Source organism: Ciona intestinalis, unplaced genomic scaffold (genome assembly GCF_000224145.3).
Source record: "Ciona intestinalis unplaced genomic scaffold, KH HT000129.2, whole genome shotgun sequence".
NCBI lineage: Eukaryota > Metazoa > Chordata > Ascidiacea > Phlebobranchia > Cionidae > Ciona > Ciona intestinalis.
The window spans coordinates 32,751-48,704 of NW_004190451.2; the positions used below are offsets into that span (position 1 = coordinate 32,751).

The 15,954-nt window shown below is 35.9% G+C and overlaps 4 protein-coding genes and 1 non-coding gene across 5 annotated transcripts; 3 read left to right on the top strand and 2 right to left on the bottom strand.

Moving 5' to 3' along the window:
• Window positions 1–1,075: 1,075 nt before the first annotated feature.
• On the top strand, window positions 1,076–3,145 carry LOC100176042 (MFS-type transporter SLC18B1-like). The gene is made up of 4 exons (XM_002130238.3): window positions 1,076–1,175; window positions 1,460–1,661; window positions 2,282–2,453; window positions 2,593–3,145. Exons 2-4 carry the CDS (start codon window positions 1,510–1,512, stop codon window positions 2,719–2,721), a joined length of 453 nt encoding a protein of 150 aa, XP_002130274.1. The 5' UTR covers window positions 1,076–1,175; window positions 1,460–1,509; the 3' UTR covers window positions 2,722–3,145.
• Window positions 3,146–4,474: 1,329 nt separating this feature from the next.
• On the bottom strand, window positions 4,475–6,922 carry LOC100186973 (ficolin-1-A-like). The gene is made up of 6 exons (XM_002124010.2): window positions 6,799–6,922; window positions 6,219–6,491; window positions 5,617–5,774; window positions 5,145–5,241; window positions 4,989–5,085; window positions 4,475–4,849 (listed from the first exon to the last, which is right to left on the bottom strand). Exons 1-6 carry the CDS (start codon window positions 6,848–6,850, stop codon window positions 4,690–4,692), a joined length of 837 nt encoding a protein of 278 aa, XP_002124046.1. The 5' UTR covers window positions 6,851–6,922; the 3' UTR covers window positions 4,475–4,689.
• Window positions 6,923–9,186: 2,264 nt separating this feature from the next.
• Window positions 9,187–10,940, top strand: LOC100184578 (beta-1,3-galactosyltransferase 5-like). The gene is made up of 4 exons (XM_002124074.3): window positions 9,187–9,413; window positions 9,729–9,871; window positions 9,959–10,184; window positions 10,379–10,940. Exons 1-4 carry the CDS (start codon window positions 9,319–9,321, stop codon window positions 10,938–10,940), a joined length of 1,026 nt encoding a protein of 341 aa, XP_002124110.1. The 5' UTR covers window positions 9,187–9,318.
• A 1,165-nt stretch (window positions 10,941–12,105) lies between these two features.
• Window positions 12,106–14,458, bottom strand: LOC113475163. Its single transcript, XM_026838940.1, has 4 exons — window positions 14,196–14,458; window positions 13,514–13,656; window positions 12,746–12,971; window positions 12,106–12,482 (listed from the first exon to the last, which is right to left on the bottom strand). Exons 1-4 carry the CDS (start codon window positions 14,324–14,326, stop codon window positions 12,137–12,139), a joined length of 846 nt encoding a protein of 281 aa, XP_026694741.1. The 5' UTR covers window positions 14,327–14,458; the 3' UTR covers window positions 12,106–12,136.
• Window positions 14,459–15,743: 1,285 nt separating this feature from the next.
• Window positions 15,744–15,857, top strand: LOC113475165. The gene has a single exon (XR_003396911.1). It is a non-coding gene; the product is annotated as a U5 spliceosomal RNA (small nuclear RNA).
• The last annotated feature ends 97 nt before the right edge of the window (window positions 15,858–15,954 follow it).

Here is a 15,954-nt window from a genome sequence, read left to right on the forward strand (position 1 = left end):
TAACAATTTTTGAAACTTATTAATTTTGAAAAAAAATATTTTTGTGTTTGTGGGACTTTCGAGAGTAAACGTTTCGTAACGTCTTTTCATAGCCTGCTATACGTTTCATGACGCAAAAACTACCCAATAGTACAATTTTTGATCATTTTACAGCTCATGACCCAACAAGGCTGCTATGAAAGGGTCAATAAACTGACTTTTGTGGGTAAAATTTCTTTTTCCTATAAATATAAAAAGATTCGAAATTCTAGATTCGGAATTCTAGATTCGAAATAAAGTATTCTAGGATATCCTAGAATACCTAATTATTCTGTAATGTGCATCCCTATGTATGGGTAAGGTCTTACTGTGAGGCATGCTAGACCTCCTTGGATTTAGGTCACAGTTGCCCATTATTCTACACTTAAAGGTTGGTCTAATAATTAGGGTATTGGGTAGAGATATTACTGGTTATGGGTTAGCAGTTAGGACTTAGGAATTTTTAATTACAAGTGTTTAAATTGCTGTAAAAACATTACGTAGAAAAAGTCTGAAGGTGTATGGGATTCCAAATTCATTTTATTCAACAAACTAGTTTTAAGCTGTAAAAATCTTATGCAATAATTCATATTGCTAAAGATACCAAATTCCTTAACATTTATATTTGTTGAGAATATTATGCGAAGGCAATTATATTTTATCTCTTTACATGCAAATATCAATATATAAATTTGTGAATTGTTGCCACATTTTTCACATGTGTGTAGATGTGTTCAAATGGGTTGTTGACTTAGTCAGGTTTATCATGTCCATAGCATGTGATTCTCCATGTGAATTGAGTAAGCGCGTCAATTATGTCCTAGTGCAGCTTAAAACATCAATTTATTGATTGTGCATTATCGCTTAGCAAATATTGTGCAGCAAAACAAATATAAGTAACCTGCTTAGCTTTTACCCATACCAAATTATCCCAACTTTTACACAATTTTCTGTGTTAAGTAGAAAGTAAATACTGTTAACCTACTTATAAAAACAATTGACATACATTCAATGCAGGTTTAATTTTAAAACAATCCTGTTTAACAAAATCTTTTCCAGTTCCACATGAGTGCTGCGATGATTGGAGTTGTTTCCTTTGCAGGCAGTGTCTGTTATGGAGGTCTATCACCTCTATGGGGTTACATAGCAGATAGATGGTAAAAAAGTGTATTGTAATGAATTATCACCAATTTTTTTTTTAATTCTTTTGCTTCCATTGCTATAGTTTATTATAAGGAATTGAAAAAAATGATGTTTCATTCCTGACATCAAAATATTTTTTGTAAATTCTTTTTTAATATTAAATCTCATAGTTGCTTTTTGGTCCTCTAAAAATTAGTCAAATAAAGAGCCATAAAAAAGGTCTTGCTTAAAACTTGCACAGCGTCCACAAAAAGTTCCCATATATATATTTATTTTCAATAAATTGTTCACTTTTCAGGAAAAATTCTTATTTGATGGAAGTTGGTGCTGTTGGGTTTGACAATAGGAATGCTTCTTATTGGTCCAGCATCACTTCTTCGCCATTTATTTGGATGGAGCTCTCAACGTGAATGGTTGGTCTATGTAAGTGTGGTCATCAATGGGGTATTTTTCGGAGCTGCATTGATGCCAACGTTCAATGAGATGCTAATGGCGTGCAAGTATGTTACACTAGATAAACAGTTATTTTTGTACAGATTAGGAATTTATTTTTATTATAATATTAGTACACTGGCTTTACTGTTTTGTTGTGAAGTTTGGAAACTTCTGTAGATCTTAAGTTAGTTGCGTATTTGCATGACAGCAGTACATTTAAAAAAGACATGTGAGCTGGCTCTATGGTATTGGTTTGGTGTGGTTGTTTTTACTGCGATGCAGTGTCTCAAAGTTGATGTCAAGAGTCAAGAGCATGAGTTGCAGACTTAATCCAAGATCCTCCACGAGATTTATCCAAGATTGCCTTGAGACTTAGTTCATGACTTGAGTTGGATGGGATTGACTGGATTGTGTTGTGGAGGGAGTTGGTTGGACTGTGTGTCGCGGATGCAGTTGGGAACTGTATTGTCGATGGAGTCTGAAATAGAGCAGCATCGGTCGTCTAAAGGACTTAAATGGACTTCCCGGGTGCTGGGGTAATGGGCCAAATCTGGCCTAAATCCCCAGGTCCTTAAGGACCTTACCCATAAAGAATAGAATAGAATAACAGTCATCCATAAAGTTACATAATTTCAGATGTGTTTTTTAGTTTTTAAATAAAATGTTTTCTTATTGTTACACTCAGAGAGCTGCGTATACAAGAAAGTGAATTGGCGCAGTATGGGTTGGTATCTGGATTGTGGAACATGGCATTTTCTATTGGTGACATTATTGGTCCAACAGTAGGTGGTCTACTTGTACAAACATTGACATTTAGTGATGCTGCAGCAGTTTTAGCACTCTGTTCACTAACTTTGGTAAGAAAATATTTTGAAGGACTTTTTCCTCCCAAAAAAAGATGAAATAAATTATAAATTTCGCTGTATAGGTCCAAAGTTAATATAATGTTAATTACGACCTACTATAACTTTATTCATGTTTTTATGTTATATACAGGCTTTTCTAAAGCTCACACAGCGTTTTTATCGATACAAAACCCGCCATAAACGTGAAGAGATTGACAATGGATCTGAAAGCGAAGATGAAACCAAACCATTATTATCATCCAATCCTGTAATACATTAATTAGGTGACCGTCACACAACATTTTCATGGCCATTCAAATCAGTGCAAATTAAAACTGCCAAGAGAATCCTTAATTCATAAGCACTTACATTATTGTTACAAGGTAGAGCTGCGCTTTGACGCATTTTGTTTTGATTTGTTTTCTTAAAAACGCTGGACAACGGCAATTCTGTATCATGACATTTCACTGTGGTTTACATTGTAGTGCAATAGCATGACTGCCCTTGAGTATTTAGCTGATCGTTTTCACTTGATTTTGTGTTTTACGGTACATATTTTCAGTTAATTTTTTTTTAATTTCGTAATGCCGGAAAAGGTATTATTCTAACAAAATTTTCTGTTTCCTCAATAACACACTAATCTGTATGTGTTGTGATGATATTTCTTTGAATAAGGCAACATTCTTATTAAAGTGGAGAGAATGAAATTAGATAACATAAAAAAAAGAATAAGCAAGTGCTAGTAGCAAACTTCTTTTTGAACAAGTAAACAATGCTAAATGCGAACTATATTCTTTGCTTTACAAAATAGAACAATACTAACATATTCAACTGTAACAAATAAGCGATTAGGTTGTTTGTTTCATTAATGGTAATTATAGGCACAGCACAACTTTTGACGTAATCAGACATAGCGACGCCAACAGTCTGAATGGTAGAAAATTTTAAAATGGGTAAATTAAAGTTTAGTTGATGTGCCGCCGTCGGTATTTCACACTAAATGTACTAGACTCCTAGACGTGTCATAAGCACCAGCAGGAAACAGTAGTTCGACTACTGAGTATACTAACATTGCTCATTTAGCACCTTTTAGGCTACTAGGTGCTAAATATATAATACGTATACGCGTATGCTTTGTTCTGGAGAGACAACTCGATTCCACATGTAAGCCAAAGCAACACATATAGCATGATACGAGTGTGTGATAAAGTTGTCCCATCTTTCCCACATCACTATATGATGTTTATATAAAAATTATGTTTAATATCATAGTATACTGAAGTGATAATATGGTATATAAGAGCGGTCCTTTCAATACAACCCCATAAAATGATAATAGTTTGATACAGGTGTTGGGGTGCAGTGTACGTAGTTTAGCGGTCGCGCCCGCATCTCAAGTAACGACTCCATAACGCTAAGTCTACAACTCAGTTTATTATATACGCACAGACGAGCGACATCAGGCTAGGAACATGAGGACAGCAAGAGTATAAAAGAGCTCCCGCTCCCCTCCTGACACAGAAAATAGGAGGGCTGAAACATGTGCGCAAACACAAACCACGGGAGAGATAATTGACACCAAAGAATGGCAGGCTGTCATACTATTTCCTTGTATATCTTTATGCATTATGTTAATTTTAATAAACTATAACATATATCTGTGCTCGAAACACACTCAATCGCTACACAGGCGTCAATCGTTGTGTGAATTCTTTATCTCACTAACACGTGTACTCCCAAATTCCTATATACAGTATAATCTATATTGTAACCGAATGTATGATTGAAAACGGTGGCCCAACCGTTTGGGCCCCCATATAACACAGCTGCTTTGTTTTACACACCTCGTGCCAGCTTGTAAGTTGGCACAAATGTAACTTTATGGGTCATTTTAATATTTAAATACAACTTCAAGGTATTTAAATTTTCATGATTAACGTTTTCGTACTTTTATGTAAAGGTTAACAAATTATTAAGTGTTTGTAATAATGTTTATTTATTGTTTTGTTTAATTTATTTGATCAAAAGCTTAGTAAAATAAATGGGTAAAATGTAAACAAAACCATTTAAATAAACAACATTAATGTTCTAATTGAAAGAAAGGTGTGCGTGAGGACACAACCCGTACAATGGGGAGTTTGCTTTAAATTGCTCTAAAGATTAGAGTATAATGGAAAAACAAAACCCCCAAAAAGAAACTCCATCAAAGTTTAAAATAAACTTTTCTTAGGGCACACTTATAAAAAAATTAAAAGAATATTAAATCCGTTTTGACGCATATTCCACCATTGCGGTCACAAGTTTGAAATATTTGGCCGTTATGGTACGCCAGAGAGTCTCCAACATCGCCACTGTGTCCATTTACTTCTAGTCTATAATTAATAGACGAAGAATGAACACGAAACCTCCTATATTGAGGGAAATAGTGTAAATAGTAAAGTCAACTTTCAAAGATAATACCAAAACATTATTTTTCCTAACTCTTCGATTACGATAACGATAAGAATAAAAATTAAAACAAGATTGTTATGTGTTTGTATAACTTACGAATATTGAGCGTATTTTGTAACGTGGTTGCAGTCAGTAACATCAACTCTCAGATCGTAGTTTTCGATGGTGGTCAGTTTATTCAGCGTCACTAAGCCTGTTAAAGTTAATTTATATGTAATGTAAGCTTTAGATGCCGTAAACATAATACGCAACCAAGCCAATGCTCTCCGTCTCTAGTTCCGAACCCAGCGGAGTAATTTGCCCAATTCCTTTCGAAATTCACCGATCCGTCTTTTCTGCGCTGAATAACCTATTAAGAAAAGAAATCCATAAATGTCCTACGCAAACTGTTCAGTGAGGCTAAGCATTATTGTATATCCTATACGTTTCGGGGAAGACGTAGTAAACAAAGATTATTAACAGAATTATTTAAGCGTATTCTTATAAATTTTAAAAAGCCCTAACGGTATCCATCCTATACCCTACAGCATTAAATTGTGTCATATTCCTCATGGAGCCGCAGACCTCCTTTCCATAGCATTCCTGTGTGCCTCCTGTACCGTTACCCCACACTAACCAACTATATTTCGCACCGAGCGCTTTTTTACAACTCTAAATATGAAGGTTAAGCCTGTTTTTAAATGTTAAAGGAAAACAATATTTTACGAGGATTGGTTTGACTTACTGTCCATCCTCCCCCAGCAGTGTTCATATCACAGTAAACCTCAACGACAGTTGAGTCTTTCAATATAATTTGATATTTTCCGCTTGTTTTTAAACCAGAATCCAAAATAGCCTTGCAGTTCGGCTTGTTGGTTTTTGTAACACCTTCTTCGTCCAGTTCTTAAAAAAAAACGGAGATTAAATATGTACCTCATTTCGCGTTAGGGGAAAACGACTGATCTAATGACACGGATGTTCCGTTTCTAACACTCGTGCCCGCTGATGAGTTAACACGTATGAAACTTTGCGGGTGATTGTTTTTTATTCTGTGTGGCCGACATTTTAGACAACCCATTAGTCACCACAATGGTAGCAGCGACAAGCCATAAAATTATATAAACTCTGGTTAAACTGATGTTCACAGTATAGCACCAGCGTGTCCGTTACAACCTACAAACAATTTAATATAATAAACCATTCAATTCATCAACAATATAGTTTTAATTTTTATTAATTGAAAACAGTTACAGTTTTCGATTGAGTATATATTTTCGTATACTATAAATTAGTAAATAAAACTAAACAGTATGTTTGTCTAAATGTGACTGCTATAACTTCACTTACCATCCATGGAAACCCAATCCACGGTGATTGGAATTTCGTCCCAACCGGACTTCTGATCTGTACGTTCAAGCTGGACCAGTACACTGTACCGCTGTATATCTATTACTGTAACATTGAAGGTGTGTGGTAGTGAAGGATTCGTTGGTCGGGCAGTGGCTTTAACATGAACTGGTGTGGAAGTCAGACAGATTTGATACAAAACATTCACATATCTCTTTGGAGATTTCGAAAACTCATTTTTCTGAAAGCTTCCCCGGTTCACTTGAACAGATTCTGCAAGACAAAGAATTATAAACTTGTGTCCGTGGTTAAGAAATGACACCCATATACGTATATATGTATAGTAGAGCGGGGGGAGACGGGAAACATTTAATACATAATAACCAAGTATCCTAATCGTATAATTCCTGAAAAGTTCTTTTTTACTGCCAAATGGGACGAGAAAATATAATGAAAAGGTGTCCTATCTTCCCCCAACCTACTAAAAATATAGCGCCTGTCGTTGCTCTGTCACGCCCGGTAGCAAATTTATTACCAGAACGCATTTGTTGTTGTAGTAGTGTATATAGCTTATACTTACCTAACATCGGTACAACTAATATTAAAAGCAGGGCTAAATAAATCCATTTCATCGTGTAGTGCTTGCTGTATATGCCAACGTTGTAATGTGAACACAACAAACAATTATTGTATACGTTTTATATATTGCTAAATGTTAATAAAAATAATTAAATAATAAAGCATCCGAGTATTACAATATAGTACTGTGGGGTAAGATGGGACACCTTTAGCACATAGTATTCAAAATTCCCGACCCTGTTTTAAACAATTAACAACGGTCTATGGGTGTCGTAGGGATGCGATTTTATAATTCTTAAAATGGGACAAGAAAATAGAATGAAAAGGTGTCTCATCTTCCCTAACCCTATACTATACCATTTCTTGCCAAACACTGTTTTTAAATTATTCGCTGGCCTGTATATAACAACGAATCTATCCTACTAACCACAGATTACAGTTTCGAAATTATTTGGTATTTATGTTGTCTACGTATTCTAACTGTATATGTGCCAGTTTTTCGACTATATTGGTTATGCTAGTTAACTTACCCGCTGTGTACTTTCTATTTAAAGAGACCAAATCCTACTAACATTACTCACGTTAATATGCAACACAACATTGATTCTTTACGTAAGATAAATATTTCCTATGAAGTCTCCGGAAATACGAGAGTCTTCCGGGTTCATAAGCCATATTCTGCTGTGCGCTATAAAAGCCTAAAATGAATGAATGCCCTTATATTAACCTCGCGTGTCCGGAAAATGACAGTCGTTATAACACAAGTGTTTAGAGTTACCAAGCATGTATGTAACTTGATGGGTGATTATATATTTTGTGAATTTTTATTTTTTTATGTGTGGCTGATAATTTGGACAACGGGGGGGTTTTTTTTAAAAAAAAAAGGGGTTTTGGGGTCCCTTGCACAAGGACACATACGCTTACAATGGTAGAAACGATAAGCCTCGACTCTTTATTTCCTCTAGTATAGAGGCAGACGCGCAAGTCAACTGTGCTACACCGCTGGATTGTAAAATTAAATTAAAAACACAGTGCTGTCAAACTTTTATTGAGATGACTAAAGGAGGCTGTACACAGTATCCGGAATTCGACCGTTTTGTCCGGATTTTGCTGCCGCGTGCGGAACTCGGGAATGAGTTTGCATACGACTTCGCGCGCCGGATACTGTGTACTGCCGGGGAAGGAAATCATCATTTAGATCAATCAATGCAGCGCAAAACGGAAATTGTGTAATGGTGTACGTAATGTGTAAGGATGGGGTATAGGATACAACACTTTCTTTCTCATTTTCGTTTCAATTGGAAGTAAACAAAGAATATTTACAGAATTATATAACCGTATCCCCGCAACTGTAAAGGGGCGTTGTTTATAGTTCCCATTGAATAAATACGATTGCTGGTTGGGCTGCATGACTCGTGTTGAACCGACTTCATATGCAGGCTTCAGCGGGTTACTATGTCTACTGTAGTACTAATTGCTTTTATAACCAAAAACTCAACAGTTCACGATATCTTGCTATATTTTATTCTATTATCTTATACACAAGCACACGATACAGTACCGGGCGAAAGATTACTTGATGGCCGGGCAAGGGCTCTTAAGAACCCGTCATGAACCTAGACTGATCTCGAGGTCCCAGGGCAGATAATGGCGTTAGTTGGGTTGTTCTCGTTATTGCTGGGTAGTTCTCGGAAATTATATATCAGACAGAATCACGTGACAGCAGTGAGACGTCATGCGATAAAATGATGGAAACGATTTGGGCCTGTCGGCGGCTGAACGGGATTCTATTAACTTCGTTCAATGGGGTTTGTTTCCATAAGAATATAGTCTCCCATGAATTAAAGTCGTATCCGCAGTGTTGACATTGAATAACGAAGTATTGTGATTGTGTAATGTGACGACACTTTAAGCGTCAGTTGCAACATGTTAATTGTTCAAAACCCAATCAGGTATTTTATATGTGCTAACAGTATCCTATTTTATCCCACAGTACCACAAGTCTGTATTATACTTCAGAAAGCCAATAACGCAAAAATCAACCCTATACACATAAATGGTCAAAATGTTTATAACTTGTACATAGTGCCGATGTCTACCATTTAGTGAGTTTTTTTTTATTATAGGACTATTCAATTATACAAGCGAGGGTCGGGTATATAAACCAAAGTTAGTATAGATGTAAACCAGCTTCATTATGGTATGTTATAAACCGGCTACATTGTGACATGTTATAAACCGGCTACATTGTTTAAACACATATGAGTTGCGAGTGCAACAATACCTTTTTTTCAGTTTCCTGTAAGACGTGCTGTTCCGAGGTGTTGTGACTTAGCCTATATGTGTGACTATAACTGTTAATCGTAGGTTTTATTTCGTTGCGATTAAACTGTGTTGTTATTGTAAAACGTAAATGAAGGTGCGTGTATTTTATTTGTAATTTTCCGCTAATTTGGAAACGTCACATGCTCTTACGCAGAACAATAATGTTTAAGCTTTACGCTTTGGTTTATATACTAGAATGCATAAGCCTAAAAAGAAAGATACAATATTGCTCGCTGTCATTTCTTTAGTTGTTGTCAATATAGTTTACGTGCAGAAATACATCAATGGAAAGTGAGTACAGTTAAGATAAGTTATACATTTTAATGGATTTTTAAACTGTCAGCGACTTGGGTTTTTATCTGTATGTTTAAATCGTTGTCATTACTAGCAAAATAGGTACATGAGGTTACATAACACCATTTATAAGGAATGCACTTATACCAAACGTTTTATTGAAATATCCGATCTAGTTTTACTTTGTACGTTTAGCAATGTTGCAGTGTTTAAAATCTGCGGTGAAATTAACACGGTCTTTATACGCATAATCCCAACTTGTGTAGAACTGAAATAACAGAAGAAGTTATATGTTGGTAAACGTTTTTATAGATCGGAAAATAAAACGACACCATTCGTTTCTCATCAAACTACCACACCACCAGTTAACGAGCAACAGAACAAACCAGGTTATAACTTCATTGTGCAGCCGAATCTAACAAGAAACTGTGAAACAAAATGTCCGGATTATCAAGGTAGAAAAATTATCTTTAAAACTAGGTCTATTTATAATCGGTGATTGTTCTTCATCTTTCTCAATAAAATTGCTTTATTTTTACCAGATCAAAACCACTGTCGAATTTTCATTTTTGTAAAATCCTTGTATTTGGGAATCCACAAAAGAAACATGATCCGAAGTACGTGGGCATCTGTAAGATACATTGAAGGTTGTGCTTTCATGACTATATTTGTTATGGGCAACCCTTTAAATGACACGAAGGCGGCAGTAAAGCAAGAAATGTTGGTTCACTCGGATATTTTGCAATATGATGGACCTGACGATTACAGGTGTGTCATCAGCACAGCAATTCTGTTTCTTATGCGTTGACCTAACTGTACTCGTGAATGAATACTTCTGTATAGCATCTTTAGTTTGTTTAGGTTTGCGGCGAGTACAGTCGCGTATTTTGTTGTTTTTACTAAGTCAAACACAATATTTTCCAAACAAAGTACCAACACTTTACAATATTTTAACTTGGCAGAAATATTACGACTAAAACCCTCGCCGGTATGCACTGGGCAACAGCAAATTTGAAATCCGAAGACATCTACATTTCAGCTGATGATGATATTGTGATAGACATCAATAAACTTCAGAGGGCAATTCAACAGTTCAATGAAACCAGAGCGGCTAATTTGTGGCCGGAATTTCCCATTATATGTGGACTCCGCTTAATGAAAGGATTTCTGCCACATAGGTTTACCAAAAGCAAATGGTTCATTTCAATCGATAAGTACAAATGGCCTTCCTACCCAAACTTTTGCTTGGGCGGGATGTACGCTACCAGTATTAGTGTGGTCTCGCAGCTGCTGGAAATAGCTCAATCCACCAGACCTCTGCACTTAGACGATGTGTGGATAACTGGCATACTTCGTTTAAAACTCGGGTTGCCCGACACGATGTTAGTTGCTCCTGACCACAGTTTATCCGTGCATTTGGAAGGGTTTTCTGGAATGAATGCAGAGCAATCATTAACAAAAGTTCGTCAATATTGGACACCAATTTTCAACTCACTTACGAACGAAACTTGCTTTTGCAAATAAAGGTTCAAAGTCGATAACTCAGTGTGGTGTGTGTTGCAGTATGCAATGGCTTGCCTAATGTATGAGCGCATGCAATTTTTCACTAAAAAAAAAATGTTTGAAAAAAACTGTGAGTAAAGTCAAACTTTGAAACAGTTCGATGCTTCATAATGTACCTGCTTATACTGTTAATATGTATAATCGCGATTTAAATCGGTATTTTGTTTTAAAAGTATATTTATATATATATATATATATATATATATATATATATTATAGTAAGATATTGGTTAAAAGTTGTAAGGATTGATTTGTTCTGTGTATCTCATAAATTACGAGAACTATTGTTCGAGGAAAATGGATCCACATGACTAATACGTGCTCAATAAAAAGTATACAACTCCAACCATGTGGTAAACTTACACCTATTACTTTTTCGTCGCCTCGTTCATATAATGATAGATGTTTGACTCCAATACAACTATAAAACGCGACCAGCAACATATCGGAACGTAACCAGCTATCGGGTGTTTATATACATTGGTCGGTTCCGCATTGCCAGAGAGGCAATGTAATGATCGATTAGCGAACCAATACTAATATAATCAAGCAGTTTTTCTTCAGTTGGGTATTGCTATATGATCTTATCTATGTAAATAAACGAGCTACAAGAGAATTTAAGTAAAGTTTACCCCCGCATTATTGTAGTATAGTAGTATACGTTTAATTGGAAATACAGATATTGGTGTGAAAATAGTCATCTTAAAAATTATAAAATATAAGTTTACGCACGTAATTAACAGTTCCTGTAAGTATATCCAAACTGTTTAAAACAATTAGGCCTCATAAGAGAATGAGACTAAATTACATTGGAAAAATAAGATGCACAATTGTGAATTGATAATGTTAAATTAAACAAATGATAATTACCTAGAAACAGGAGAGCTAAGCTCTAATGAATAGGCACGGTTAAACGGTTCCATTTTAACCGCCTGTTTTTAAATTACTAAAATAGCACAAATAGTGTACAGATCGCGACGCAACTCCCCGTGTGTTTTAGTATATTTATTGCAAGTGTTTAGCTGAAAAAATGTTTCAAATATGATTAATTATATTGAGCTATAACGACGAAAAGAAAAAGAACAAGAACAACAGTTTGCCGAAAAAATATATGACCACCACGTACCCAATATAGTCTGTGCACAACTTTGTAACTATCATTTGCAAAAGCAAGTCTCTTTCGGAAGTGAATTAAAAATCGGTGCCCATTGGCGACGAACTACTTCTAACGATCGCTCTGCATTCATTCCAGAAAACCCTCCCAAGTGCACGGATAAACTTTGGTTAGGAGCAATTAACATCGTGTCGGGCAACCCTAGTTTTAAACGAAGTATGCCAGTTATCCACACATCGTCTAAGTGCAGAGGTCTGGTGGATTGTGCTGTTTCCAGCAGCTGCGAGACCACACTAATACTGGTAGTGTACATCCCGCCCAAGCAAAAGTTTGGGTAGGAAGGCCATTTGTACTTATCGATCGAAATAAACCATTTGCTGTTGGGTGACCTGTGTGGCAGAAATCCTTTAATTATAGTCGTAATATTCCTGCCAAGTAAGGGTTTTAGTCGTAATATTCCTGCCAAGTTAAACCATTGTAAAGTGTTTGTACTTTTTTAGGAAAATAGTGTGTTGACTTAGTAAAAATAACAAAATACGCGACTGTACTCGCCGCAAACCTAAACAAACTGAAGATGCTATACAGAAGTATTCATTCACGAGTACAGTTAGGTCAACGCATAAGAAACAGAATTGCTGTGCTGATGACACACCTGTAATCGTCAGGTCCATCATATTGCAAAATATCCGAGTGAACCAACATTTCTTGCTTTACTGCCGCCTTCGTGTCATTTAAAGGGTTGCCCATAACAAACGTAGTCATGAAAGCACAACCTTCAATGTAGCTTACAGATGCCCACGTATTTCGGATCATGTTTCTTTTGTGGACCCCCGAATAAGAAGATTTTACGAAAATGAAAACCCGACAGTGATTTTTGTCTGGTAAAAGTAAAAGTATGTTGTTATACAAAATAAAACGTATTCGTTTCGTAATCCAGTTGCTGTTTATGTTTACTTATGACAAGGACTTCTGGCCTAGCTGAGCTCGCACACCAGCCAAATGCTTGTATGTTTATAAGGTTTAAATCAGCGCACGAGTGTACTAGTTTCGCGAATCATTTCGGGCCCACATAACGTAACGGCTCGCTTCTTGTCTTCTGTATGGATGTTTTGTAATTATCACTCGCTACAACTACAATGCAGTGCTTATTAATCACACTATTCTGCAATGAAAATATCATTTTTGTTTCGCAAGCTGTGAACCAAAGTTTTTTTTAAAAAAACAAGGTTTGTGACGTTTTTAAGAAGTTGGTAGGTATAACCCCTACTCAATATGACAAGGACATAATACGTTACACTGGTTGGGTTATCTTTCCCATAAAGTGTGTTGTGTCTGCTGTGCAGTTGTGATTTTACAGAACTACCACCCCTTCTGTTTATAAATAAAAGTAACAACTATGATTTAGAGATAGTTTTCTTACTTTGATAGTCTGGACATTTCTTTTCACATTTTCTTGTTGGATTCGGCTGCACAATAAAGTTATAACCTGGTTTGTTCTGTTGCTCGTTAACTGGTGGTGTGGTAGTTTGATGAGAAACGAATGGTGTCGTTTTATTTATCGACCTATAAGAACATTTAGCAACATATAACTTATTTCGTTATATGGTAGGATAGGGGACGATGGGACACCTTTGCATTCTAATAAACGAAGAACATTTAAAGAATTATAAAACCGTATCCCCATGACTTTCTTATAGACCGTTGTTAATTGTTTAAAACACGACCAGGATAATTTGATTTTATATACTAAAGGTGTCCCATCTTTTCCACCCTATTATATTAAATTTACACACATTGGGAATATGATACCCGTAAGACCACATAGATTCTACCGCAGATTTTAAACTTTGCTACACTGCTATAAACGTACATAGCCAGTAATTTTGAACCGGAAACTATTTAATCATTTTGAAACTAAAATAGAAATTTTAATAAAACGGTTGATATACGTGTATCTTTTATTGTTGTTGTGGAAAACCCATTCGGTTCTTCTGCTTAGTAAAACAACTTAAATATGTATAAAGCCCAACCCAATAACAACGGTTTATATTAATCACGCGATATGTATAATTATTGATAATGTAGCACAACTATATACTCACTTATTTTTACCAATGTATTTCTGCAAGTAAATTATGTGGACCACAACTAAACAAATAACGATGAGCAATATTGCATTGGTGTTTCTAGGCCCGACCATTGTAGCATACAAACCTAGCGTCACCTCAAACATTGGTGCTCTGCTTAATTTGTGAGGCAATTAGCAGAACTGTACTAACAATAATCGACTAAGCATGAACAATCAACGTCTATTTTGTTCGAAACGAAATAAAATCTGTAATTAACAGTTATGTGGCATAATACCTTAGCGCACAGCGATTTCATACAGTATAAGTAACTGATACTCGCAACAATAGATGTTCTAGAACAGCAAATCCGGCGCTTATACATCACTGACTTGTTCTACACTTTATTAGTATTCACATGATTCTAATACGAAACAGGCACCGGCATTTATATAAACGTTGAGTGCACGCGGTAAAAGATATAGTAGGGTGGGAGAAGATGGGACACTTTTAGCACACAATATCCAAATATCATGATTGTGTTTTAAATTACTACCAACGGTTTATTGGAGTCGTGAAGATACGGTTTATAATTCTCTTCATTTACTACTAAATGACACGAGAAAACGGAATGAACTGGTGTCTTACCTCTCCCCACTCTACTTTACATTGAAATTGTAACCTTAAATAACTTGCATAGTGTCCATTTTTACTGTTATTGGTCTATAATATAAACTAACAGTGGTTTAATTCTGTCACACAATTTCTGCTTTCCGCTACGATGATTTAACCTATTGATGATTCTCAATCATTAAATAATATTAGTACAAATTTGACCGCACTTTGTTGTGAAATCTATTTTAACATATGCAAGCACCGTTTCCGGCCTTAAAATTAAAAAGTAAAGTACGTTGAGATAAGATTGACCATGTTTCTGTTTGGTAGTAAACAAAGAATATTTACAGAATAATATAATGGTATTAAAAGTAAGCTGGTGTGTGAAACAGAACATCCGCGGTATAACGACTGTCATTTTCCATACAAAGCAATCAAGTTACAGTCATTCATTATAAAAATATCAGTAGGAATTCGTGGCGCGCGACTTAAGGTGGCTGTACACAGTATCCGGCATGCGAACTCGCCTGCAAAGTCGTATGCAAACCCATTACCGAGTTCAGCATGCGGCAGCAAAATCCGGACAAAACGGACAAAATTCCACTTTCCGTAACTTCGGGGTGGAAAAGGGATAGGGCTGACATTTTCTGCTCATCATGCATAAGCTCTTTTTACTTTGGCTTCTCTTCAGTGCATGATGGTGTTGAACAATTGGTAAAACTTCCAACCAATTTCGTGAACCGCATGACGATATCAAACTACGTTTATGACCGACCTTTTAAAACAATATGTAATGTAACATGCCAACCCATTCAAGAATATCTCTCTTGTTCAAAATATTTTCTGTAATTTAGTCTTTATCAATGCGTTAAACGAATACGTTTTGGATTCGTTGATTGTGCGCTTGGATTGTACCATAAACTTTAGGTTTTTTTCTAAAGATACCAGATGCCGAAGTACGTTTGATTGTTACTCTGGCTTCTCTTCAACGCATGATTCTTTCGCCTTTTACTAAAGAACTCCGTGGAGGGGAGCATTTCAATGAGTCTTTGACTGTTTTTCCACACCTGACTTTGGTCAGGACTATTTACTGTTAACTAATTGTATACATTTGGTATCGCACAATGGGTAGAACTTACAACCAACTTTATAACCGCGTGACGGTATCATATTATCATCG

Coding starts and splice junctions, on each gene's coding strand:
- LOC100176042 (XM_002130238.3), top strand. CDS start 1,510: ATGCTTCTTATTGGTCCAGCATCACTTCTTCGCCATTTATTTGGATGG. Junction 1,662..2,281: donor GAGATGCTAATGGCGTGCAA/GTATGTTACACT, acceptor TGTTACACTCAG/AGAGCTGCGTATACAAGAAA. Junction 2,454..2,592: donor CACTCTGTTCACTAACTTTG/GTAAGAAAATAT, acceptor TGTTATATACAG/GCTTTTCTAAAGCTCACACA.
- LOC100186973 (XM_002124010.2), bottom strand. CDS start 6,850: ATGAAATGGATTTATTTAGCCCTGCTTTTAATATTAGTTGTACCGATG. Junction 5,242..5,616: donor CTGCTGGGGGAGGATGGACA/GTAAGTCAAACC, acceptor TTTTCTTAATAG/GTTATTCAGCGCAGAAAAGA. Junction 4,850..4,988: donor ACAAAATACGCTCAATATTC/GTAAGTTATACA, acceptor CCCTCAATATAG/GAGGTTTCGTGTTCATTCTT.
- LOC100184578 (XM_002124074.3), top strand. CDS start 9,319: ATGCATAAGCCTAAAAAGAAAGATACAATATTGCTCGCTGTCATTTCT. Junction 9,872..9,958: donor AAAATGTCCGGATTATCAAG/GTAGAAAAATTA, acceptor TATTTTTACCAG/ATCAAAACCACTGTCGAATT. Junction 10,185..10,378: donor GATGGACCTGACGATTACAG/GTGTGTCATCAG, acceptor TTAACTTGGCAG/AAATATTACGACTAAAACCC.
- LOC113475163 (XM_026838940.1), bottom strand. CDS start 14,326: ATGTTTGAGGTGACGCTAGGTTTGTATGCTACAATGGTCGGGCCTAGA. Junction 12,972..13,513: donor GAAATGTCCAGACTATCAAA/GTAAGAAAACTA, acceptor TACTTTTACCAG/ACAAAAATCACTGTCGGGTT. Junction 12,483..12,745: donor GATGGACCTGACGATTACAG/GTGTGTCATCAG, acceptor TCTGCCACACAG/GTCACCCAACAGCAAATGGT.